Raw genomic sequence first — 26,353 nt, 5'->3', positions numbered from 1 at the left:
ATCAGCTTCATTTCTTGAACAATTTTAAAATTTTTTTGATGACATTTCTGAAATGACACTAATAATTTTTATCCTATTCCCATTCTTTTCTCACTTTTCTAATTACTCATATGATTACAGATAAAATAGAAAATTCTAATTAAATACATTTTTATCCTTCTTTTAAGATTATTTTAATCTTTAAAAAATATAAATATCACATTTTCGATTTTACAATATATGGGAGACAGTATTTTGACTCCTTGTCTATAGTTTGAAAATGCATCAAATATATATATATGTATATTCTGCAAATATATTCAAACTGTTGTCATATGCAGATGGCGTAATAGTAAATAATCAAAGTTATTAAACAGAACATATAAAAAATATTTATTTTAAACTTTAAGTAAATACTTATGAAACAAATATGTCATTAGCAGATGAACTATTAGCAGATCTTGAAGAAAATGATAGCGATCGTATTGCAGAAGAACCAGAACCGGATTTTATTCCGACTTCTGTTTCTAAAACTATCGAAGAAGGTTAACCTTTTTCACTAATTATATTTTATAATAATACAGTTATTTATTATTTTCTATAGTAATATAATAATATAGTTAATTAATAAAAATAGTTAAATATTAAACATTATTTTATTATTTTTTAATTCAATTACAGAAATAAAAGTAGCATCTGTAAGAGAATTGGCAAAACTTCGTGATTCTATTCAATTACAAAAAGTAATGTCTCAAATAGAAAAATACAGCAAAATTCCTAGAAAATCAGCAGATATCATTGGACCTGTTGAGTCCGATCCAGAATATCAACTTATTGTTGAAGCTAATAATATGGCTGTAGATATTGACGATGAAATAGGTATAATAAAAGCAATTTTTTAATGATTATTTAATATAATGTAATATATATATATATAATTTATATTTTTTAGCTACTATACATCGATTTACAAGAGATAAGTATTCTAAAAGATTTCCAGAATTGGAATCTTTAGTTGTTGGTCCATTGGAATATGTAATGACAGTTAGAGAACTGGGAAATGATTTAGATAGAGCAAAAAATAATGAAACATTACAACAATTTCTTACTCAAGCAACAATTATGGTTGTTTCAGTTACTGCTTCAACAACACAAGGGTAAGATTTATATGATAGGAGTATGATAAATTTAAAGATATAAATAATTGAATAACAGTTTTCAATGTTTTAAATTAAAAATTATTTTATTTTAGACAATTATTAACAGAAGAAGAGAAGGAGGCTATTTGTGAGGCTTGTGATATGGCAGTAGAATTGAATAATTGCAAATTAAAAATATTTGAATATGTTGAAAGTAGAATGGCATTTATTGCACCAAATCTTTCAATAATAGTGGGTGCATCTACAGCAGCAAAAATTATGGGTATTATATTATTAAATAAATATACTTTTTTCAGTAGTGAAAAATTGTATTAATTTTAGTTAAATTTGTATTAGTTAAATTTGTATTAGTTAAACAGTAGTTAAATTTGTATTAATATATTATCTTTTATTTTAGGTGTTGCAGGAGGATTAACGAAACTTTCAAAAATGCCAGCTTGCAATGTTCTAGTTTTGGGATCTCAAAAAACCACATTATCTGGATTTTCTCAAGTAGCAACTCTTCCTCATACTGGATTTATATACTATTCTGACATCGTACAAGAAACACCACCAGTAAATTGATATTAAAGATAATAATAAACTATTTATTAAACACGTTTTCCAAATATTTTTTATTGTTGTATATTTATTTATTTTTTTTAGGATTTACGAAGAAAGGCGGCAAGACTTGTAGCAGCGAAAAGTATGTTAGCTGCTCGAGTTGATGCATGTCATGAAAGTACAGATGGTCATATCGGTCAAATGTTCCGCGAAGAGATTGAGAAAAAACTTGATAAGCTACAAGAACCACCTCCTGTAAAATTTGTAAAACCTTTACCAAAACCTATCGATCCAGGACGTAAGAAACGTGGCGGTAAACGTGTAAGAAAAATGAAAGAACGTTATGCTATTACTGAATTTAGGAAACATGCAAATAGAATGAATTTTGCTGATGTAAGCACTTTAATTTTTTTATCAATCGCATTTTATGTTTATATATATATAATATTTATCGAGATTTTACTGATTTTATAGATTGAAAATGATGCCTATCAAGAAGATCTTGGTTATTCACGAGGAACAATTGGCAAAGCAGGAACTGGTCGTATCCGATTACCGCAGATTGATGAAAAAACAAAAGTACGAATATCAAAAACACTTCAAAAAAATTTACAAAAACAACAACAATGGGGTGGTAGTACAACAGTTAAGAAACAAGTTTCCGGAACAGCATCAAGTGTTGCATTTACTCCATTACAGGTAACAAAAATTAATTATAATATAATAACTTTCCGCAATTAATAGTTTTTGACATTAAACGAAATATATATTTTTATTATTTCTTTTCTTATCTTATAGGGCTTAGAAATTGTAAATCCACAAGCAGCAGAAAAGAAAGTAAATGAAGCTAATGCTAAATATTTTTCAAATACAGCTGGATTCTTAAAAGTGAAAAAAACATGATAAAATTGTACATAATGTAAAGTATAATGTATCATTAATTAAGTAAATTTTAACTCTATATATACATATATATTTGCTTTTATAAAAGTTATACACGTTTTATTTATATATATTAATGTATTCTTATATCATTGAAATATTAATGAAATAACAATTATTATAATATGCATTAGTATTAACTTTACTTACAAATTAATTTTCTTAATATAACAAAAAATATTTTAAAAAATTATAAAATATATATATTTATATATTATACATTATATATTATTTATAAATATATATATTTTATAGTTTTATATATATATATATATATATTTATATTTCTCTACTTTTAATATTAAAAATAAAAACTGACTATATTTATCTAAGTAATGTAATTTGAAAAATTTTATATTACTATGTGGATAACTTTTTTAAAGCGTAATTAACATATTTACAATTTCTTTCAATCTTTTGTAAAAATTATTAATCATCAAAAAAAAAATAGTTTAATTGATATTGACAATATTGCAACAGTATCCGTTAATCAAGAATTGAATGGATATTTATAATAAAAATATGTAGTAAAAATATGTTGCTAAATAAGAGTGTAATCGAAAACAAGTATGTCATCGTAAGTTTACGTCTATATACGCAGACAAGTTACAAATATGATAGATGACAGACGACCTGGTAGTGAACTGATCGTAAAAATAAACAGTGCGAAAGACGTGGTAACTGAAGTGAAAAGGGACGTTGTCGTGTAAGAAACTTAGAGAAAGAAAGATAACTATACACATGTGAGAAGCATGGGAGAGCGAGAGATATGTAGTCGTGGTAGCAAAAGATAAGACAAGGACAGAGAGAACACCGGGTGGAACGAACGGCAAACCAGAACTGGGTGTCGTAAGGTAATCGTTGAATGCTTTGAGTATTCGTGTGTGTTCTGACTTCGGTTCTCATCTTCTCTCAAGAATGCATATATTATGCGAAGTTCCACGTTGATCATGTGTTCCACCCAACGTTACGCGGGAAATGTGATTGTGTTTTTACTGTGATAAAGAAAACATAAAAAAATATTGTTGTGACAAGGTGAATCTATATTCTTATTGTGGATCTAAATATCAAAATAACCGCCGGTGAAGGAATAGGTCCTGCTGATCATTATGGCGAGTTTTAAAGATTTAAAGGATGATTGGTTGACATTATGTCAGGATTGTACTGATTGTTGGACACCTTCCGGTAAGTCTTTACTTTTTTTTTAAATTTATCATGATTATTAATTTCGAATTAAAAATATATCTCAAATAACTTTAAAATAAAGAACAAAAAGGAAATCGTTCCCAAAATATTTACAAAATTTTTCAATTTGACCTTGACTGGCAAAATTTATTTCATTATTAATAAAATTATTATAAAATAATATAAATAATAATAAATAATAATATGATAATTAGTATAAGTAAATATTATCGATGTTATTCGCTATAATTAACATTGTCAAAATATTCAAATATTTTTACATTTCCGATTGAATATATTTTTTACATAGAAATCTTTTTCTTTGATCTAATTTGAAGTAAGATGTTATATTTATCTTTACATGATTTATACATATATGATCATAAACTTGAGAAAAGAAGAAAGTGAAAGTTACCTTAAAAATTTTTAATTTATTTCATGTAAAAGATATTTCATATAAACAGTATGATTTTCTATAAATAAAAATTTCAATAAATATATATACATGTACACACATAAAAATATATGATTTTATATTATTTCGATTAGTAGTGTAAAAATAATATACGAATATTTACTCCATTGATTACTCATTAATTCTCACATAAAATTTTTCTACAATTTATATGAGATATCAATATATAGTAAAATCATGAAATACTTGTCTATAGATAAATATTCGCGGTTAGATATTTTCTATATCAACTATAATCTGCAATTAATTGGCTAAGTAGCGGTAATGTAGTTATACAATCTTGTATTACATTTCTAATCTAATATAATGTTCCATGATTATTATCAATGGAATTGATAAGTTTTCGATTAAATTTAAATTCATTATATAAATATATTTCATGAATTTTTATTTTGTAATATCTATTTTTTTAATTCGTAATTTCAATATAAATAATAATTTAGCAGAAGTGCATTATAAATAAAAATTTACAAACATTTGAATATTATTTTAATACTATCTTTTTTCAATGATATTCAGAAGATATAACATAAGTATAAATGCATTCATATTTAAAAACACAACGAGAAAATATATGTGTTTGCACGATTGATAGAAAAAAAAAATTGATATATTAATACTTTTGAAAATTTATTAATTTTATTATTCTATTAATCAAGAATTATATTTATCCAATGATAAAACTTAGTTTCCTATATCGAACCTTGATTAATTAATATACGAAATATATCTAAGCTAATAAGTTTAACGTATAAACGAATTGTGCATTTCTGAAAAATTATTAATTTATAATTTGAAATATTTTATTTAAATATTTTAATTAGGTTTTTTTATATATTTTTTTATATTATTATAAAATAAAGTGAATTTTGTAATTATCATATTATAATTGTTTTGTTATTTTAATTAAATTAAAGATATATAATTTTTTTTTGTTTAACATATGAAAATAATTAAGAATTAAATAAAAAATGATATAAAGATTGCTTGATAATTCTTTTAATATATATAACTGTAACAGAAACAGATTAATAATTAATATTTATCTTCCTATTTATCTTTATCTTCCTTGTAGGTTATAATATATCGAAGTGAAAGAAATTAAATGAAACAAAAAAAAAAATGAAAAGAATAAATGCTTAATTTTTTAATAATATGCAAGAGTTTTTATCTTTTATTTGAAATAGTATTAAATCATATCATGACGCAATAGTATTTAATTTCGATGAAGTAATGAAACTTGAACTATGTTCAATACGCAGAGTTCACAGGTATTTTGTATTTTATGTTGCTGTCTAACGCGTGATTATGTAACAAAATAAGGTGTATTAGTTATGCGAATACTTTCTCGCATCAGCAATTCGCAATTCTATGCAACATTATACGAGAAAGCGATGAGATACCGCTTCCCGCGGTAAAGAGCACAGTTTTTTCCTCCCTGCAAGTTTTCGATTAATAAAATTGTTCTGTCAAGAAAATTTTCACGCGAGTGAAAGTTTATGACTAAATGATATTTGTTTAACTTGTTTTATTAATGATATACCAATAAAAAAGAACAATAATTTTATACAATTTTTTATTTTAAGTCTTATCGACTTATTGACGCGGAATTTTTGAAACGGTTATAAAAACAATATTATTACATACAAATTTTATTACACATATTATGTATTAATTATGTATACATTATAAATATTTATAATAATAATTAATTTAATTTAAAAATCGTTAAAAAGTAAATGATTAATTAAGGATCGGACAACAATCCGTGGAATATATTTACATATGTACATAAAACTATTTGAAAATTCGCGGACGCGCGAATAATCGATCACGTAACAAGTGAAATTTCGTATATTTTACGCTACGTATGCGCATGCGTATATGTGTGTAACTATCATTAGCGTATTCTTTAATAATAAAATTTGATCAATCGATGAATGAAATTTTATTAATTTATATTCGTAATCATTCGATATATCTGTAATCCTGATTTCTATTAACAGATTTTTAGTTTAAAAAATTTTTTTCCTATTTAAGAAGATTAAATTTTCTTTTTTGAAGTAATTTTTTCTTAATGATAGTCACGTTTCTTTATAGCTTATAAAAAAAAATTTAACTTTAATTAACAATAATATATTAAAAATATTTGCATTTAGCTTTTTTGTGAAGAAAAATTAAGATTTCTGTAATATTTCTTTAAAGATGAAAAAAAAATATCATTCTGAATTTTTATATTTCAATTATAATTCGTATAAATAATAATTTGTAATATCTTCAATTATTTCGACTATACTTTAGGGAACACTGCATAAACTTTCCATGCTACGAAAAAATTCCTTATCAACGCGACAATTTTTATATGCACTAAAAATTATAGTTATTCTTTCGTGATTATTCTTGATCGATTTCTTATTTACTAAAAACTGATTTTTGAAAAATTATTTATTAAATTAAAATTCAACTTTAAACGATATTTTAATTAAAATGCATAACCTAACCTAGTTTTCATTTTCGAAAATTCAGTTTCAATAAGAACGTTAGTGATAAATTAAATAATAGAATATCGAGATATGGTATGTATCATGCAAAAAAATATTTTTAAATATAATCGTTGTGTTATAATATTTTATCAAAGAAATTAATTTGATCGAATAAATACAGGTATATGTGCATATATTACTTACTTGTGATGTAATAATAAACAAGAAATTCTTAACAACATTACACAAATTTTTCGTTTTATTAATTTCTCGTATCAATTTTTTTATGATTAAATGTCATTATTATCATTTATAAACATTGCATTATATAATGCACGTAAATAATAATAAAGAAAAATTATAGTTGAATAAAACAAAATAAAATAAAGCAGATAATAATTGAGCATATATTTTAGAATATTAGCAACAATTATACATACTAATATATTTAGTTAAGGATGATATAAAACATAATATATAATATTATGCATATTATTCGTAGAAAATCTATAAAAATAGTTTAAGAAAAGATGGTATGACTTTCTCTATTTCTCAGGTTATGCAGGTTATGTTTTATTTAGACAACAATATGCGAAACATATTGATGTAATTGAAATGAATAATGCAACAATGTAAAATTTAAATTTGAATGTTAGAAAAATTTAGAATATAAATTTTGATTAAATGATGAATTTTCGAGATTTATAATTTTTCCATTGTACTTTTGCACAAGATCTGTCTCGTATCGTATCTGTCTCGAACAACCTTTCTAACAATAAGTAGAACAATCCTTTCGAAAGCCAAGGATCAATTTCAACGAAACAATGTTTCTATAATCAATGATATCAATTCGTAAAAGGTGATACTAGTTGATTAAAAAGTATCAATTGGATGCCCATTTTGATTAAGTTGCGATATAACAGTTTCACGGTACTATTCCCGCGTCGTTAATGATGCATCAACGAAACACAATCACGATTCGGTATTTCAGACCACTGTCAATTACAAATTGTAAAACCTGCCAATTATAAATGATAGAAGATTTGCACGGCTTCTCGCACGGTAAATTTATCACGAACGTATAAGAGATAAGTAGAAAAGTAGAACGTTTAATCAAATACATATACATATATACAATAAAATATTACAATAAAAAAACCAGAAATTCTAATTGTTGTTCGAATAAATTTAATATAATTTATTTCATCTATAATTTTATGCGTAGTAACATATGTTAAGAAATTTTACAAATATATTATCAAGAATTTAAATACTTTTTGCATCGAAAATTTATGATATATATTTTTTTTCAATAATAATATTTTTTAAACTATAATATTATTATATAATTATAATATAATTATACGTATATATTTTTTAATAATAATATCCATGTTATTGTCAAGATATGTTTTTTTGTCTTAATTCTTTCTCACATTTTATAGATTTGAAGCATTTAATCGAATTGCTTTAGGCGTACACGTGTGAGTTACATTGATGTATTCGATTGCAACTGATAATTGCAAAAAAAAAAAGAATTTGATCGACATAGCGTTTCATATATTTATTCAATTACACGTTCAGCACTAGAAGTTGCTCTCTCTTTTAAGTCGATCCTTGAATCGATACGTTTGATCCAAGTAAGTACACCATATCCGATGCGATGTTGTTGTGATTTCCTCGAGGCTGTCTTTAATTGGAAAAGAAATTAGTTGTGAGCTTTTTAATATTTTATTTTTCCATTTGACGATACATCAATGATCAACTATCAAATAATACGTCGTAACGAGTGATCGAAAGATATGGGACATTATTGCCACCTTTAACGAAAATTTACATTTGGCTCGATATGTTTTTTTCGATTATTAAATGCATGGATTTTCTTAAAATTTCTTATTCTATAATAAATAAAACAAATAAAATATTTTAAGTAAATTCGTGAAGTATATTTGTTAAATATTGATTTTATGGTTATATCGTTTAATTAAAATGTCATTTAAATTAATATATAAAATTAATTTAAATAGGAAATAGATACATTTATATTGATGTTTAAAAGATGAATATTGCGATTTTGAAATAAGACAAGCACACGTGATTTATTTCTTATCTGATATTATACATTTAACTGTATCTCGTTGTTCATTATACACTAATTTTATTGTAAAATATAATAAAATATGATAAAAAAAAAAGCAGCCGGGGAGAGTTGCAAAACTGATTGCCTCTTCCGTTTCTACGAACATCAATTGCCTCGATTTCACGCTGCAACCGATTCGATCTATCATCTAATACTTATTAAACTTTGAGGTCATACAAACTCATCTCAGGCTGACCTTTTATGCCACCTTTCGTGGCACCTTTCATCTTATTCGATCACTTTTTTAACTTTCTCGCATCTTAAAAATTATAAAAGATTTATTTTATAATCGTAACGTTGTATCTAAATATTATTAATTTAATATAAAATAATTCCAATTACTATACCAATATTGTTACATTTTTTTTTTTTTTACTTGAATTTCTATATATTTCACTTTATCCAGGCGCATTTTCCGTAAAGATGTGTTTATATCAATGTTTAAAATATTATATTAAATATTTCATATTGCAGTTTCTTTTGAGAAATTAAAATGAATCATTATTATATAGTTGATCGTTAATTATGTAAAAACCAAGTTTAAAAACTTGAAAAATCTAATCGAGTTGAATAGTTGCGTACATTAAAATATGCATAAACACAATACAGCTATGGTCACCTACAACATAGAAAATGCACATGCGAAAGTAGCCCAAAGAAATTGATTTTCTTTTACTAATGACGCGATTCTTTTTACTAATAACCTAGTTTCTAGAAATTCACTGTTAGGAAACATGTATTTTGCTCGACGAAACGTAGAAACGCGTTTGGTAAAATGACATATTTCTAAGAAAAAAGAATTTCAAAAAAAAGAAAAAAGAAAAACAACGTATGATATTCTGCTTAAATAATATGATCGTATTATGGGGGTATGGATTCGTAATTAGTGACGTTAAATCGAAAAATTCCATTATAATCGACGAATATTTCATTTCTCAACCTCCATTGGGATTATGGATTACCGCACAGTTAATTTAAATACAATCGTTTGATATTTTGTATTCGTCGAATCCGTTATGTTTTCTCGAATAAAAAGAAAAAAAAAAAAAGAAGAAGAAACAAGTTTTACCAGCGCTATTAGTTGTGGTAAAATTTTTTATAAACGGGACAAACGATCGATCGAGATGAGAAAACTCTTCAAGCATGATCCGTGGAGTCACGTTTGCGGAAGATTTATTGAACGACCACGCAAAATTTACGGAACTTCACCAAGTAGGCTGAGGAAGGAATGAAAACCTTTCGATTCTATTTGTAAACTATGATACATGAAGAAGTTATCGGCGATACTGCGAAAGATGCCGTGCACTTTCGCTCCATTTAAAAGTTAATGTGATTATACGCGAAAGATATAATCAGATATACGAGCAAGGAAATTACGTATGATAATTCGTGTGATCTCATGTGTCACCTACTTTCACGCTGCTCCTCTGCATTCCTATCGATCGCATTTGCGCGGAAATCAAGTATACGTTCGTATATTTGATGAAGAAAATTAAAATTAAATTTCAACATCGATTTTTATTTTTCGTAATTTACTAATATGTTAAAAAAATTAACGAAAGTTGATGTATAATGACGTATAATTTAATCTTGTTTACGAGGAATCGATTTTTTTTTACTACGTGCGCAATCGATATAAAAAGAAAAAAGGTTGATTCTCGCTATATCATTTCTTTTTTCAAAAGCAGAAGAAAAGAAGGGACGTTTTTGTAAGATATGATCAATGTTGTCCGCAGGAAGAGTCTTGTATGGCTTTCTTTCCTCCTTCCATATATTATTGCGTTGTAAAAAATAATTTTGTGCGATGACACCTGGTGGAAACGTCGTACAAGTGAAATTTTTTACACCTAGCTTCTTTTTCCTCTAAGTTATTGTAGGAAGGAAGAATTTAAGAAAAAAAAAAAAATATAAAAAATCATCAAATGTGGTATATACTTTAAAATAAATTTATCTCGTTTTCTAAGATGTCACAATATATATTATTGGATATTCACGTTTTATTGAAATGTGTGTGTAACCAATAAAGATAATATTGTATGTTGCGGTGGACATTTAGCGTTTATGCAATCGAATTTTATCTTCGATCTAACGCATTGATTATTTAATACCATAATATATTTAATGATGCTGTTAATGATACCTTAATCAATTTATATTATAATATATTAATAGAAGAGAAATATATATATAAATATATATATAAATAAAATGCAAGTTTCTTTCATTTTTTTTATGAATCAATAAATTTTTATATCTTTTACAAAGACGAATTACAATATTTTTCAATAATATGTTTCGTATATAATGATAATACAACAATAAAAGACAAAAATAGATCCCCTATTAATTCGAATATTAGAATATTCTATGACAAAGTTAAGTTTTTAACAATCTAGCAAAAATCGAACATTTAAAGACAACTTGTATATTTTACAAAATCGATCAAAATTTGCCGTACAACTTTAGACGAGAAAGTGACGTTATTTTAAATGAGATTAAATTGCAGATCGTATATGCTATATAATATGAATTATAAAACTCTTTCAAAAAGTAAAAAAGAGAAAGAGAATGTGTGTTGAATAAGCAATATCTTAACATATATTTTGCAAAGAATTATAAATATATGCATAGTTAATTTTGTCTAATGATATTTAATAACCACCGATGATATATATTTTTTTCATTAATTATGAAACATTTTAGATAATTTATATATAAATTAGAGAAATTTATATATCAATTAGAGAATTATAAAGAATGCATAGATTTCTATTTGTTTATTTACTTTCGAGTTAATTACAGAATAATTACGGAATAATTAAATACAAATAGTTAGTAATTAAATATTCTAGCTATTAGAATATATTTTAATTCGTGAAAATAAAAGTTTAGTTTAGATTTCGATTTAAGGAAAAATATTAATGTCAAAATCGAAGAAACAATTAATGGAAACGGTATGGAGGCAGAAGCGTGTGTCGGTGTAAACGAAGAGCACTATAAATTGTCGATACTGGTCGCGTCGATAGCGCGAGCACACAGACACATTAATACATGCACGTAATCCCTGTCTCTTTCCTCTCGTCCGTCGAAGCATCGCATTGTCGGCGCAGACGCCGTGGCAACGCTTATTGATCGTGGCTCTGTGGTGCTCGGTGTCCCTGCACGCGTCATGCGTCGTCGTCTTTCGCGACGTAGCGACGGTGCCGGGCAGTAAGTTTTACTCGTGTTCCGTCTCGTCCAGTTCGAGGTAGGCGAAAAAAAACGGTGCCAGTGACAGCAGACGTGTGTATTTTCGGTTTGGTAGTGCGCGTAGTTGGTTCGATGGGTTTATAGATCGCAACGATTAGCAAGATGCGATCGAGAAACGCGGCGATTCTAACGTGAATTGTAACTGCCGCCTGGTCCAGCCGCTGGAAAACGGGATTGCTTGTTCCCTGTCGGCGAAAACGTATCGAGAATCGGAAAGTCTCCGCCGTTGGCAGGTGATTCTCGAACGATATCGCGATCGTCCTTTCTACGTCGAGTGAAAGTGATCGGCGGTGAAGCGTTTTCGAGGAGTTGGCCGGATGCTTGGCCGACAGGTGCGTTCGTAGAGGCTCGCTCGGTGTACCGAGCAACCGATACTCTATAACGATTGGTTCGAACGCAAGCTTCAACCGCAGCTCGACCAATCGCGTACGCGTACGGACTAGGCGGCTTTTCCGCGATTCCGGCGCCGATCGATTTCGTTACGGCGAGCCGTGAGCCGCTCGTGAAACTTGAGGACGACGTCTCTAACAAGGAAACATGAGTCTGCTGTCTTCTTCCATCGGCAACGTTCGCTGCCTCGCGGACGAGGAGGCCGATCACAATATGCTTCAGGGTAAATGTCGCTGTGGCATTTTTTCTCGATAGATTAATTTCAGGTTCACGCTCAAGGTCGGTGCAGCTGCAACCGTGGATTCGTTCTCACGAATTGTCGAACGAATCGCATTGGCTAACGTTCGAGACGCGATCGATCGCGTCGTTTTTTGTATATTTATATCGTATCAAGCTTCCGTTATGTTTGTTTTCGTTTGAAAGCAAGATATAAATCGATCTTTCAAAACAAGCTATTCTTTTTAACTAATACCTTACGAACGATTTCGACGCTCCAAAGTGATGACTCATCGACACGGCTCATGAATCTAATAGTTGCTGCAGCTGCATCGGTACCTCAAGTGTTGCATATTGCGCTACATGTCTTTCTTTTAATTTTAATACAATTAATATCCCAATATATATATATATATATTTCGATTATTCGTGAGAAAATTTCAAATAAAATTCAATATTTTAGAAAGATTCGATTTTTTTTTAAACGTTTCTAATACGTCACAAAATTACGATAACAGAATTATCAAGTACTTATAATTGGCTGTTCAACCTTTGAACAGTTGCGTGGCATAAATTGTATATATACGTATATACGGACTTGCGCGATATATTCGTTTATGGATGATAATAAGCAAATTTTTAATGAAGAATCCGGTGTTGCTATTGCAAAGATGCGTGATAAAAATATCGAAAATTTGCGCTTACAACATTTTTACGAACGAATTAATTTTTTCTCGCATTTGCGAATTATTGTGAAATAAAGTATTTTAACCGAGACAGGTCAAAAGTCTAGGCGTTAAAAAATATCAGTTGTTTTTTTTAATCGAATGTAATATCAAAATTACTATTCATTACTTAATATTAAAATTATGTTATGTTAAAATATTAAATACAAAATGAAAAATATATTTTTTATAATATTATTTCGTAACTTTTATATTTTTAAAGTAATTTACGATATCGTTGTATTTCGTTACATTTTTACAGAAGAGAATTTTTACAATGCAATCTGGAATTTAATTTCTTTTTTCTTAAACTTACTTTTTTTATTCTTTCGATATAACTGTCCCGTTGTAGCGCGCAGGATATAACAAGTAAGCGAAAATAAATAAAAGCATTGCGTGGTTTATGCAAATAAATTGTACCATTACCGGTCACGTTTTGCTGTTTCCTTTTAAGATGTGGCATACCTAACGTCACTTCGCGTTCAAGGGAAGTGGCTGTGCATATTTATGATTTTTCCTTCAGGCTGTTGGCATACCTACTAGACAATTTTTATTAGAAAAATGAAAGTATGCGAAATAATGGATACATTCTATGTTTAATACTTGGGAAAAACAACTTTGTACAGTTATTTATTCCAAATCGGATATGAATAGTGACAGATTACGTTCTCGAAGAAAAAATTAACACCATTTGTGGATCGATATGTATAATTAAATGAATTAAAATAATATAACATATTTCTCGTTATCTCGTCAATACAAATCATCTTTGATCGATTATCGTTTTAATATCGATGTGACGTTATTTAATTTTATATTTGACAGATTAATTCAATTGTTGGTTTATATAAAACAAAAACACAGATATTATTCGTATTCGATTTTAAATAAGTCGACATGAAAATTTTTTATCTAATAAGAAAGTACAATTAAACTTAAGATTTTCGTTCGTTAAAGCGACTCGTTTGTTCGTCTATTCTCCATGCAAAAGCTTTTTATAATAATTATGCCGTAATATAAAAAGTTTTAAACGATTCAAAATTAACCGATTACAAAATAAAATAATATTCGTCGCATAGAAGATAAGAAAAAGTACTGTTGCTCGTCCAAATAGTTGTTCGGAAGGGAGAAAGGAAATGAAACTTTCTCGGAGGGAACACGACGTGTATAATCAAAATATTATACATGCTTGTTTCCAACCGCAATGCACCAGTAACGCAATCTCTCATATATTGACATCTAGCCACGCTTGCCAACACGAGCGCGTTCCGAACGCGCATATACGTGCACACGTATCTTATTTTCCATACTCAGCGAGGTTAGTTTGTGAACGCATCACGGTTTCGCTGAATAGGGTCTCTCATTGTAGTCGATGTGATAGTAGAGCCGGCTTAAAAGCATTTTCTGCACGAGTCGTGTTCCAGGGGCTTTTGTTACACGATACTATGCGAATTACATAGTTACAACCAGTTTTTACACGGAGATAAGCACATACGTTAAGGGATATTTTTCCATCGCGTTTATTGAGAAAACGTCTTCCCGTCGTCTCGGATATCCTCGAATCGTTATAATTCGGCGAATAGTGCGAATTTAATCAATTTGAAGTGATTTATTCTCTAGAAAGCTAACTTGCCTAATAATTTAATTCCGTATAGACATTTTACTATTTTTTTTAATACGGAAACGACGCTGTAAAACGCGTGATTATTTGTCATTACGGAAAGCATTTGAAAGTTATTAACGGGAGGGGAGGGGGGAGAGAAAGATATCGATAGCACTTGGGAAAATAATGTATCGATAATCGTATTTATATTGATTTCAAATATTGCGAGAGTTTTTCGAATTAAAAAAAAAGTTTATTTTATTTTTATATATATATATATATATTATTTAATTATATATTTTAATTATATATGTTATTGATCAATTAACGTGGCAATATAACAAGGATTAGTAACGCGTTTATCGCGCGATGACGGGCAAAAATCATCATTGGTCATGTATACGCAATAAATTATGGAAATTCGCTTTGGAAGCATGAGAAGATGCAACATAAAGATGTTATTGTGCGCTTTTTCTCACTTGCCTTTTAGCCGCGTTGCGTAACAATCTCGTAATTTAGCAGTCGTTATGCCACCACTACTCCAACGAAAATGTGAGAATCTTTTAATTGGCGTTAGAATTTTCGAATGGAACGCCATCACTTTATTTTTCTATCAAATTTTTTTATCATTACAAGGTGGTTAACCTTGCCTTAACTTCTTCTCTAACTTTCTTGTATCCTGTTCTTTTTCTTTTTTTCTCTCTCTTTTGCAGAACAACGTATCACATTTATATTTATATACAATATGGCGAATTATCGGATTACAGTCGTCGTAATTTTTCTTAAATTGTACAAACATATCGTTATATTCGTAAATTTGAAATTTTATTAAAAAATACACGCGCAAATTGGAACAAATTCGAAGAAAGAATTATGAAATTGTATCACAATCGCAATGTACAATTTCTTCCTTTTTTTTCTTTTCTTTTTTTTTTTTACAGTTTCATGTCGCTAATAACCAATCATCTTAGTTTTTTCTTCGCATCATCCAAGTGTTTCGTGATATAAAGAAAAAAAAAGAAAATAAAAGAGGACAAAATGCTGTTGAATAACGAGAACCGTATATAAATACATGGTAACACAGAGGTTCATAAGTCGAGGTCGTGAACATTAACGCAAAAAAATAGACGCACGAAACGTTACGTATCACGTATTCTATCGAGAGGAGAACCTTGGAAGATAAATTTGCTTATTCATTTAACGCGATACTGCGAAGATCGTATAAACATCGAGCCGATATTTATTTTTAAATGTTATTTTCAGCAAAAAATTTCAACAATCGGATGGTAAATAAATTTATATTCATAAAAAACGTAAAAATCTCTTATATTTATAAAAAAAATATGGACGCTTGAAAAATGTCGAATCGATTAATTAATTGTGAGTGAAAATACGAAACTAGTCGAACCGGAATACCGATGTGCCGGTATGTTAATAAAATCAGAGAGAGTTCCATTTCGAAAAGCGATCGCTTCCAGTATATTTAACGCGTATACCCAGCGTGTATCACCTTCGGCAAATGGATCACTAACTTTCCAAGTTCGTGTCTCCCGTTGTACTACCGCAGGATAGTAATTAGAATGGACAACCTTTCAAGCATGATTCAAAAGTTTTTTAGCTTGATTTAACTCTTACCTTAAGAGCATCGATTCATCGGCCCACGTGCAAACGCTCTTTATCGATTAACCATGTATCGAACGTCAATTAAAATTACTGGCCTATGCTTTATTTACGATATATATATATATATATAGATTAATTTCCGCTCGATCACTTTATCCTTGCAATTTATTTAATAATTTCAGGGAAATGGAAAATTTTCAATGCGGTTTTCAATCATCTATCGGACAATTTATTTTCCATGTAATTTCAATTTATCGTAAAATTATTTATAAGCGCGCGTGCCACGTTCCTTTTATCCGTCTTATCTCATCGTAAATAAATCGCGATGAGTTATTTAATCGGAGCGAGAATCAATAATAAAGTGTAGAAAAGCCGAGTGTATGTATGTCATTTTGTATTGTATCGATATTTCTCTTGCGCGAATGTAAAACAGGAAACATCATCGGAACGCTGTTCGATCCGTTCCTACGATTATTTATAGCTATTTGTTCGAGAAGTACGTTCCGATTTATCGCGGGAAGAATCGATCTCTCGCTCTTTCTCTCTGTCTTCGAGCGAATCGTGAGATCGCGATAGTCTAACCAAAAAAAGAAAGAAAAAAAAATCGTAATAATTTCGAATTACCGCGAATTTTTACGTTGCCGCGGGCTATGCAAAGTAGGTTGTTGCACTCCTCGCGTACAGAAGGAAACAGTATTCCGCAATAGTGTCTTTGATATCCTCGACTCTCTATTTCACCGTTGGCGACGCACGTTTCCGGCGGATGTACAAGGCCATTGTTTTTGCCGGATAACGCGATTCTTAAAAGTTTTATCGTATGTTCCAAGATTATTTCGCATAGGATACGAAGCAGGAATAAATTTCGCGAAATCATAATGTGTCTTGTATGCGCGTGTGCGAGCGCGCGTGTATATATAGTACACGTATATACCGTTAATCCGATGGTAACCAGGACGAATTCGATCGGACATCACTGGTCGTCCCCGAAGCTTTCTCAGCTAAGCTCAGCAACGAACGATTATATGCCCAATAACGGTACAAAGTGCAACGCGCGCATGGTGCATTTACGATAAGCAAGCGCGCGGCTATGGCGTAGCAATGGCTTCATAGATGGCTATCCGAGTGGAGATAGAGCCGAGACTTTGCGACCTGGAACGGAACGACACGTCGCTCTTGTGTCTGCCCACTACACATGTACGCGCGCCTATCTGCGCTTCTCTGTTGCGCGGTGCACGACACCGGACACCGGAGCACCGACCAATTTACGATTGTGGGGAAATTTCATTTTTCAACGGTAGAGCGCGTCACATTTCCATTCCACGCTTCGTACGAAATACGACTCGTCGATATTCGATGCATTCGAATAGTTCCACGAGCGAGTTCGTTAACTTTTGGATTAGATTCGAAAAATAGGATATCGATGTAAGATTTATATACGTTATTTCGATATTAGGATGCGAGGGAATTCATCTGGATCTGGATCGCGACATAGAGACGTAAGAATGTATCGAGTGCACGGTAGATGGGATTACAGAAGAAGGAGGGGAAGAAGAAGAAAAAGAAGAAAAATTGGTCGAAGCAAGGCGTCGTATATGAACGTTCGTCTCGGTTACTCGGACGTAATGAGAGGCGGTATGCTCGCACTGTACGATAGAAAGGGTATAACCTCTTACATCTCGGCGCGTCGCTCTTTTATTTCCCTTCTGTCGACTTTCATTCGTTTCGCGAATCTTCCCCCCTTCTTTTTTTCCTCTGGTAAAAAAATATTACGCAAGTAACACGCAACGCTCTTAGTCGTACGCTTCTAGCCAAAGGCAAACACTTCCGTGTTCGAAACCCACTTGATCGCGTATAATGAGCCTGGTATGCGTTTAGGGTGGAGCGGCTCGTGAATACGAACGCGTTGGATTTCCATTTTTATCGGTCACTCCCGTGAACCTGTCATATCGACTATTTACGAGTATCGTGACGCGATAGTTAAACGGATTGTCGATAAAATCGCGCGAAACGTAAAAAATTCTCGACATTTAAAATTAAGAATAAGCAGAGGATTTATCCTCCTCCATATTTCATATTCATTCAATTTTTTCCTCGAAAAAGATAAATTCATTTGTAATTGGTTGGATATTTTTTTTGCAGGTAGAATTTAATCGAAATACAAATATCGCCGGTGTATGCGAGTCGTCGAGAATTTTTCTCAAAATCCTCGAGAAGAATATAGGTTGTACAAGTTGTAAATTACGCGTTGATGCGCATCCTTATCTTTGCGTTTTTTCGCGAAGCAGGAATGCAAAGCACGCCGGGAGGATACCACACTCCCCATTCACTCACCTGTGGCTCGAAAAATATCCGCGTATCGTGTTTATCCCATTCCTTCCTGCACGCGCGCTCCTATACAAATGTAAATTCCTCGCAGCAGGTTTCTTTACATTTCGCTTTTGTCACGTGGAATCTCGTTTTAACCAGCTGATCTGTGAACATTAACCAGACAGGAAACGATTCGTAAGTATTTGTGGAACGAGATAATGGATAAGTATAGGGAAGAGAATAAAGCTTTCTTCTTCATCCGTCAACTTTGTACGATCGAATCGATGAAAAATACGCAGGATTTTTCTGTAAAATTTTCTTTCTTCTTCTTCTTGTTGTTGGGAGATAAAGAAAGGCATTGAATTCCGCGCGGATAGAGTTTTGGCGTAGCACGAAGCGGAGAGCACAACTCGGTCGAACGAATCGAGCGTCCTCGTTTTTCGGTTTCCCGTAGATGCTTCAATGGTGATCATTATCGTGAGAATAAAACTGTATTACCAGACGATTCGTATCCATTTCTTTCGACCATTTCCTTTTCTAACATCTTTCTTCTTCCAGCTTTAATCTCGAACGAACGTTCGATTAAATTTTCTTTCAAAACGCGTTTTAATCCAATCGAAATATTTAGATATTTAGACACGGTTGAACGGAGGAATCAGATTTCAATGATCGTATTTGCGATGGAAAATGAGATACTCGTTCTTCAATTTGAAAAAAGAAAAAGGAAAAAAGGAAAGAGAAAATTGAATTCTAATAAGATTAGAAACGTGGGTTGCGATGTGCGTTCAATTAACATTTCGATATTTTCACGATGATGTACGAGTTAATAAATTTATTGTTATCAAGTTTTCATCAAAAGTATTACATTCTCATAACCCTTATTTGCATCTCCTCGATCTCTCCGACGAACTTCGATCCTCTTCGACTTTGTATTTCGAACGTTTTCCTTCCTTTTTTCCTCCGTTTTCAAAAAAGTATAAATACAAAGTGGAATAACGTATCTTGGAGAACGCTGCGAACAAGACTATGACCCAAATGCATTGTTTGACGCTCGTTTAGCACATTTGTACGCATCAATTATCGCGACACGCGGATGGAAATTACTTATATGTGAAAAAGAAGGAAGAATTTTCACGGCACGATATATTGGTTTAAACTCATTTTCTGCTCTAGGATGTGATATAGGTATGTAATATAGGTCCGCGTTATCCGAATATTTAAATTTCTTTTTCCCCGTTCGTATGAAATCGATGTTACACGCATCAGTATCTACGTGTAACGCGCCATCGAAAGGTGGTATTTACTTAATTAGAAAGTCGCAACGTGCAACGAAGCCGCTCGATAGATAGATTCGGCAACATCTAAAATATAAATATTATTAGAGGTTAGATCCACGATAAGCGCGACGACCGTCAAACACGAATTACGAGTTTCGATTTGGAAGGCAGAGTCGTGGAATTAATCCGTTGAAAAAGAGTAGCCGGATAAAAATTTAGAATAATGTAGTTTTAAAATGCTCGAACAACCGTTTATCCGTAATAATTGTAGTTGATCCGCTACAGTTATTTCCGATTGTTGTCAAGTTTTCAATTATTAAATTTTCCCCATCACCGTTGGATATATCTAATACAACGAATTATCATTTGATGATATTTGAAGCGAATCTTTATAATAAATTGATTGTGTAAATCCGTTGAAAAAGTAATTGGTTAAAAATTAAAAATTTCGAATCAAGTTACTTCGAGTTAATGATCCGCTTTTCCTGTAATTCCGATCCATTTCCCACTTATTTGCAGTTATTTCCGATTATTATTACGGTTCGAACGATAAATTACTATAACTCTATTCGTAACTTCAACTATTAAATTTTCCCCATTAAAATTGTTGGAATAGTGAGCAAGGAACGTAAAGTCGTGAATCGTAATAATTTCGATTCGTTTCGCTTTTCGGCCAAATTTATCCGAAATTTCGTCGCGCGAATTGAATATTTCTTCGCACCGCTTGTTATCCTATATTTTATCGATTCCGTAGTCGATCGTGGGAGAACGGCTCGCGAAAATACATTTGACACACTGGCTTGGATTCGTGTCGGCCGCGTGTCCGTTTTTTCTCGATTCCCAAGTTTTTCCGATCTCCTGTATTTCTACTTTTTTTCTTTTTTCTTCAAATTTTAGAGTCGCGTCATCACAAAGTACGTAGACGAAAGCATTTACATTTCGTTTTTCGTCGAAATCGAAATCGTAAGGATTTTCAATTTTTAGGTTAGAAACGTTGGTACGTTAGGTTAGAAAACGCGTTTGGTACACTGACTCGGTTTACGCGGCATCGCGATAGGGTAGTGATCAACGCGACTCGGTGTCGGGAGATCCTTAACGTTTCCTTCGATCGTACAACGTGCAAAGATCGAGCTGCCCTCGAAACGACGAGATTCGCACGATGTACGTTTAACGCGGAACATAAACGACGGACGTACTCGATTAATGCATGTTGGAAAAAATTTCGGATAACGACGTTCTTTCAGTAAAATCGATCGTGCGATTAAACGTTGCGATTACACGGTATTCGTTTGTTTCTTGCACCCGACAACCGAATAAACATTTTGCACTTTTATTATCTGTAATTTTCAGGTAGTCGAACGAGTAAAGTTTTTTTCGAATGGAGAAAGAAATGAAGGAGGAAGGAGGAGAGGGAGATAAAGAGCGAGCGGAGCGTTATCTCTCGGAATTGCGATATATTATTACGGTCGAGGGAACAAGAAGAGCTGGCGATAATTCGTCGGTCGAATATGTGTCGAAATCGAGGGAACGAAAGCCTTTCTCCTCTCCGCGGTTAATCGTTCATCGCGTGCGATATATAACGTGAAATTTTTCTTCATCGCGATCTATCGTAATAACACGCGTTCGAATCTGCGTGTTACGTTTGGAAATTCAAGTGGAAATTCACGCAACCTATAGCGTTATCTTTAAAAGAGTCGTTACGGATATTGCTTTGGAATATTTTTCTTCCTTCGAGGATTCGATTTTTTTTTCTTTTTTTTTAAGTCTCGAAAAGAGGAATCACCCGTTAAAAATTGAAACCACCGAAACGATACCGACGGAGTCGACGCGAATCGATCGGTATCTTCGATTCCCGAGTCAAGGGAGGAAAATTTCATTGTGAAAACAGCAAAGTTGATATCGGATCGCGCACGTTTACGCAACAAGTTTTACGTAACGCGTGAAAGACCTTTAAAAAAATTAGTTCACAATTATCGAATGTCGCGGATCCGACTAGCTTTCCGATACAATGCGGTTCAATTTCAACGAATAGAAAATAGGAGAAAGAATAGAAGTAACGTACAAGTTCGAAATATCTCATTTATAAAAGGATAACCGTACTTCCATTTACCGTATATGCTAACACATGTATAATACGACACAATCCCTTAATATGGATAAATATTTCAAATAAAATAGAAAATAGGGAAAAGAATCGAAACGGTGTTCGAAAAATCTTATTTATGAAAGGATAACTGTATTTCCATTTACCGTAAATGCCAATACATACGCTATAATGCGAACAATTGAAAATCTCTACCGTGTACATCTTTTCGCGATATGCTCGGTTTGAAAATTGGAACGGAAGATATTTCCGTGTCATATTGGCGAAAACAAACGCGTGTGAAGTATGTAACAATTCCAGTGTGTGTAAAGCCGCCGTTCCAACCGTGGTAACCGATTTATTCATAAATTTAGAACGAAACTTATAGTTCTCACGGGATAGTGGATATTTCTCTGGCTAATTATGCCACCGTCAGCCGTGTTATTCCTGTTTTTTTTTTTTTCTTTTTTTTTATCTTTAGGATTCCCAAAGCGGAGTAGATAGACCGCGCCGAATATCGCCTCGCTTTTTTTATCGCCCTCTTTTCCTCGATCGTGAAAAGATAATCGTGTCTTCGCAACTTTTCCCCTAATTAGAATACGGAGGAAAGTTGAAACGATCCGTCTTCCCTTCCCTGGACGACCTTTCCTTCGCTGGAATTCCCGAGAAAGTTCAGCTTCTCGTTTCTTTCATGATCCTCCCTTTTTAATAATAACAATCGTTCCATGTCTATCCAAGTTTATGCAAAATTGTTTCCAGTTGGTGGATAGTTTTGCCCCGAATTTCATTTGAGTTTGTTAATCTTTTAGTTAAGAAATCGAGCACAGAGGATCGTAAGAGATGAGAGGAGAGCGATATGAGTATGACTTTCGAGAATTACAAATCTCGGGTCATCGTCGAAAGGATCAATGGGAGTCGGTTCGATTAACATAAATTTCTCTCCCTGGATCTGTTTCGATGGTCTCGTCGCGACATTTCTACTCTTCGAAATATCTTTCTTTCTTTCTTTTTTCGTTCCAGAGATTCGCGGAGACTCGAAATCGTGAAACACCCGATCGAAGAATTTTCGTGGTCGACGATCCCATTCCTGTTGTCTGAAACACAAGTAGCTGAGGAGTGGGGGTGGAAAGTGTTGTGGTTAAAAAGCAACCGATAGATAAACTCTCGCCGATAGAGTTTCCTCCGTTCGCAATGATCACAGACGGGGTTCTCTCTCTTCCAACTTCCGTTTCCTTCAAGCCAATCGCGCCCGTGCGTTGTGGTATTCGTTCGAACGAGACTTGCATTTTATCCAGAGAATATATCGTCTCGATATATATATATATATTCGTTGTCGAGGGGAAAGAAAAAGGAAAAGAAAAAACAAAAAGGCTCGTCGCTTACCGAAACTCGAGTGGGAGTTACTCGTCCAGATACTCGTCGTGGACAATTTTCTATCAAATAACAGCGGTGATGCAATAAATCGCTGTGACGGAAGTGAGCACAGCGCTCTCTTGACTTCTGAACAAGGGCCGTGAGTCATCCACCTTCTCGTGTGGGTAGGGTTACCGACCGACTTTGATATTGCGAACGAAAAAAAAAAAAAAAAAAATTGAGGAAAGAAAGAAGGAGAAGGAAAAATTGAAATAAAATCAATCGTCGTTTCGAAATCGTCCCGTGGGTGATCGTAAAGTGGAAGAGAAACCATGACATCGATACCTCTTTCACACTCGTTGAACGCGATTAATTAATGAAATTTTTATTTTCATTTCAACAATCGCCAAGCTGTACGCGATATACGCGTTTTTCGAGAGAACAAAGTAAGCTTTATCTAAGATAATAAAAAAAGTAATCGGATAATTTTTCTCTTTCTCTCCGATCGATAAGATAGCGCAAACGCGTTTATGAATCGATAATGTTGTATCGACCGGGAAACGGGGCAAACAAACGATGCCTCGAAAATCTACGGCTTTTATATTTATAACGAATCGTTAACGAATATTCTCGTCACAGAGAGGACACGCGTATGAAAAAGTATCGCCAAGTATATTACAATGTACTCGTTGTGTTAGATGTACGTGCAAAGTAGGCGAGACGAGCGTTGAACGTCTTGACCCGTGCAACGAAGCGGGAGCGAAAAGGAAAGAAGAAAAAAAAAAGAGGGGAATAGACGAGGGGCCGATGTATTCGTCGATTCCAAGGTTAATATAATAATATTTTGCGGTAAAATGCGGCCAGGCCTCGAGCGAATCGATCGCTCGTCATTCTTATCGCGTTTAACTATCGTTTACGAGTGTAACGTTTACGAGTGTTAATTATCACGTCAACTCGATGCGCGATATATACTTTCACTTATATCGTAGAATTCCAAGCATATATATATATATATATATATATTCGCGGGGACAACAACAAGATGGAAAGCAAAAGGTTTTTAAGACGACAAAAAATTATTATTATTTTTCTCGAATGTAATTTTATCGTTTTTTAAAGCTACGATTTTAAAACGTTAATTCAATTAATCAATCACGAGTGTTGTTGCGTATGCAACGTTCGAATAGATTAATCTTTCAATCTTTTGGTTTCTGATCGTTTACGACTACACTTTCCTTTCCTAATGGATATCCAATCTCTGAAACGAAATAAATTATTGACCGTCGACGATTAATATCGCCGTTCCAAGGATTTAGGTGTTTAGGAACGAAACAATAAGGAAATATCGCGAACAATGTGTGTATTTAAACGTTTATAGAATAGAGAGAGACAGAAGAAATATTAATTGACATGTTGCTCGTTTTCTAATTAATACCGGCGTGTCTTCGTTCGTTCTCGAAAGGACGCGGCTTCCAACCACCTATAATACCTATAATTCTCAATTTCTTTGCTTCGAGGTCACTGTCGTCACGACGTTCTAATAGTCCACGCGAATAACTTTAACCAGTCAACGATCACGCTTGCCCTCGATTTTGCGTCGCTGTGTCGCTCGACGCGTTTCCAACGTATCGTTGGAATTCGAATCCATTTCATCGCGCGGAGAAATATCGATCTCGACTACAACGTTCGTTTCTTCGCACTCGCGCTTGGGACGATCGGTGTTTAATGATCACGTACGGTATTAAAATATTCCAAAGGAGAGAAGACGAGAATGAACATCGAGAAGAAAATTTGAATTGAATTATTACGTAAGATAATCGTTTAATCGAAAATAAGGATACGTTAGATGGAAAAAGATGAGCTCGACCGTTTGCAAGTTTGGCGCGATTATAATTTTTCTTATCTCTTCGAGTGGAGGAAATTAGGGTTAAAAATTTGTTCAAGCTTAAAGATACTACAATTCGAAAACATATCCATCGAAAATGGCAAAAGTTTGTATTTTATAACTTTACCATCTGTTACACGGTTTGCGCTAAATAGATTTACAACGCGTCACGCTGAGCCATCGAGTATTGGCCAATAAGAGACGTCTATAAAACGATTTGTCACGCAGCACGAGGCGTTTGAAATTTTTGGCCGATTTTATGCTCCCAACAACAAAATTCCAAAACGGTTTTATAACAATTATTCCCCGGTATTTCCGGATTGTTATTGGGAAAGTCACTTCCGAGGCCTTGGATTTATTTCATTGCTTATCTTTCCCAACTCGTGTACACCGTTTTGCAATGCTACTTTACAGGAAACGGCGCGCGCGCGTCAAACACGGTTTAATCGTTCGTTCCGTTCCGATGACATTTCAAAATTTGATCAAAAAGTAAATTTGATTGAAAGTAAACGGACAATTTTCTTATTAAAATAAGCATGACGTTAAAAATTCGTTATGCACGCTGAATAAGACGATAAGTTCGTTTCGTATTCCGTTCACTGACGCATAGTACAACACGCATTTATCTATCGATGTAAAACGAATATAAAATATCGAAATATTTCACGCTCGCGGATGTCGAAACGTTTCTTCTTCCACGATCCTTCTTTCCACGTTATTTATAGGTATATTATA

At 32.3% G+C, this 26,353-nt stretch overlaps 2 protein-coding genes and 1 long non-coding RNA gene across 5 annotated transcripts in view; 2 read left to right on the top strand and 1 right to left on the bottom strand.

Annotated features, from left to right (window-relative positions):
* The first annotated feature begins 246 nt into the window (after positions 1-246).
* Positions 247-3,243, top strand: LOC108001064 (U4/U6 small nuclear ribonucleoprotein Prp31). 2 transcript variants are annotated; one of them, XM_062073141.1, is made up of 9 exons: positions 247-524; positions 661-858; positions 932-1,136; positions 1,232-1,401; positions 1,537-1,694; positions 1,785-2,075; positions 2,157-2,381; positions 2,481-2,601; positions 3,105-3,243. In XM_062073141.1, the coding sequence occupies exons 1-8, from the start codon at positions 410-412 to the stop codon at positions 2,583-2,585; spliced, it is 1,467 nt and encodes a 488-aa protein (XP_061929125.1). In that variant the 5' UTR covers positions 247-409; the 3' UTR covers positions 2,586-2,601; positions 3,105-3,243. The 2 variants fall into 2 exon arrangements, with proteins under 2 accessions (XP_061929125.1, XP_016917374.1); XM_017061885.3 differs by lacking the exon at positions 3,105-3,243 and having other exon boundaries at positions 2,481-2,645.
* A 71-nt stretch (positions 3,244-3,314) lies between these two features.
* Positions 3,315-26,353, top strand: part of LOC108001079 (cerebellar degeneration-related protein 2-like) — a 34,330-nt gene continuing 11,291 nt past the window's right edge. The window contains exon 1 of one of the 2 annotated variants that reach the window (XM_062073140.1): positions 3,315-3,809. In XM_062073140.1, the coding sequence (XP_061929124.1) occupies positions 3,734-3,809 (76 nt within the window). In that variant the 5' untranslated portion in view covers positions 3,315-3,733. Of the gene's footprint in view, positions 3,810-8,484; positions 12,770-26,353 lie in introns of those variants that run through there. The other variant, XM_062073139.1, reaches the window with a different exon arrangement.
* Positions 7,939-24,611, bottom strand: LOC133665855 (uncharacterized). The gene is made up of 2 exons (XR_009829278.1): positions 19,045-24,611; positions 7,939-8,457 (listed from the first exon to the last, which is right to left on the bottom strand). It is a non-coding gene; the product is annotated as an uncharacterized LOC133665855 (long non-coding RNA).

Source organism: Apis cerana, linkage group LG3, assembly GCF_029169275.1.
Source record: "Apis cerana isolate GH-2021 linkage group LG3, AcerK_1.0, whole genome shotgun sequence".
Classification (NCBI taxonomy): domain Eukaryota; kingdom Metazoa; phylum Arthropoda; class Insecta; order Hymenoptera; family Apidae; genus Apis; species Apis cerana.
This window is presented reverse-complemented; position numbering and strand designations above follow the sequence as displayed.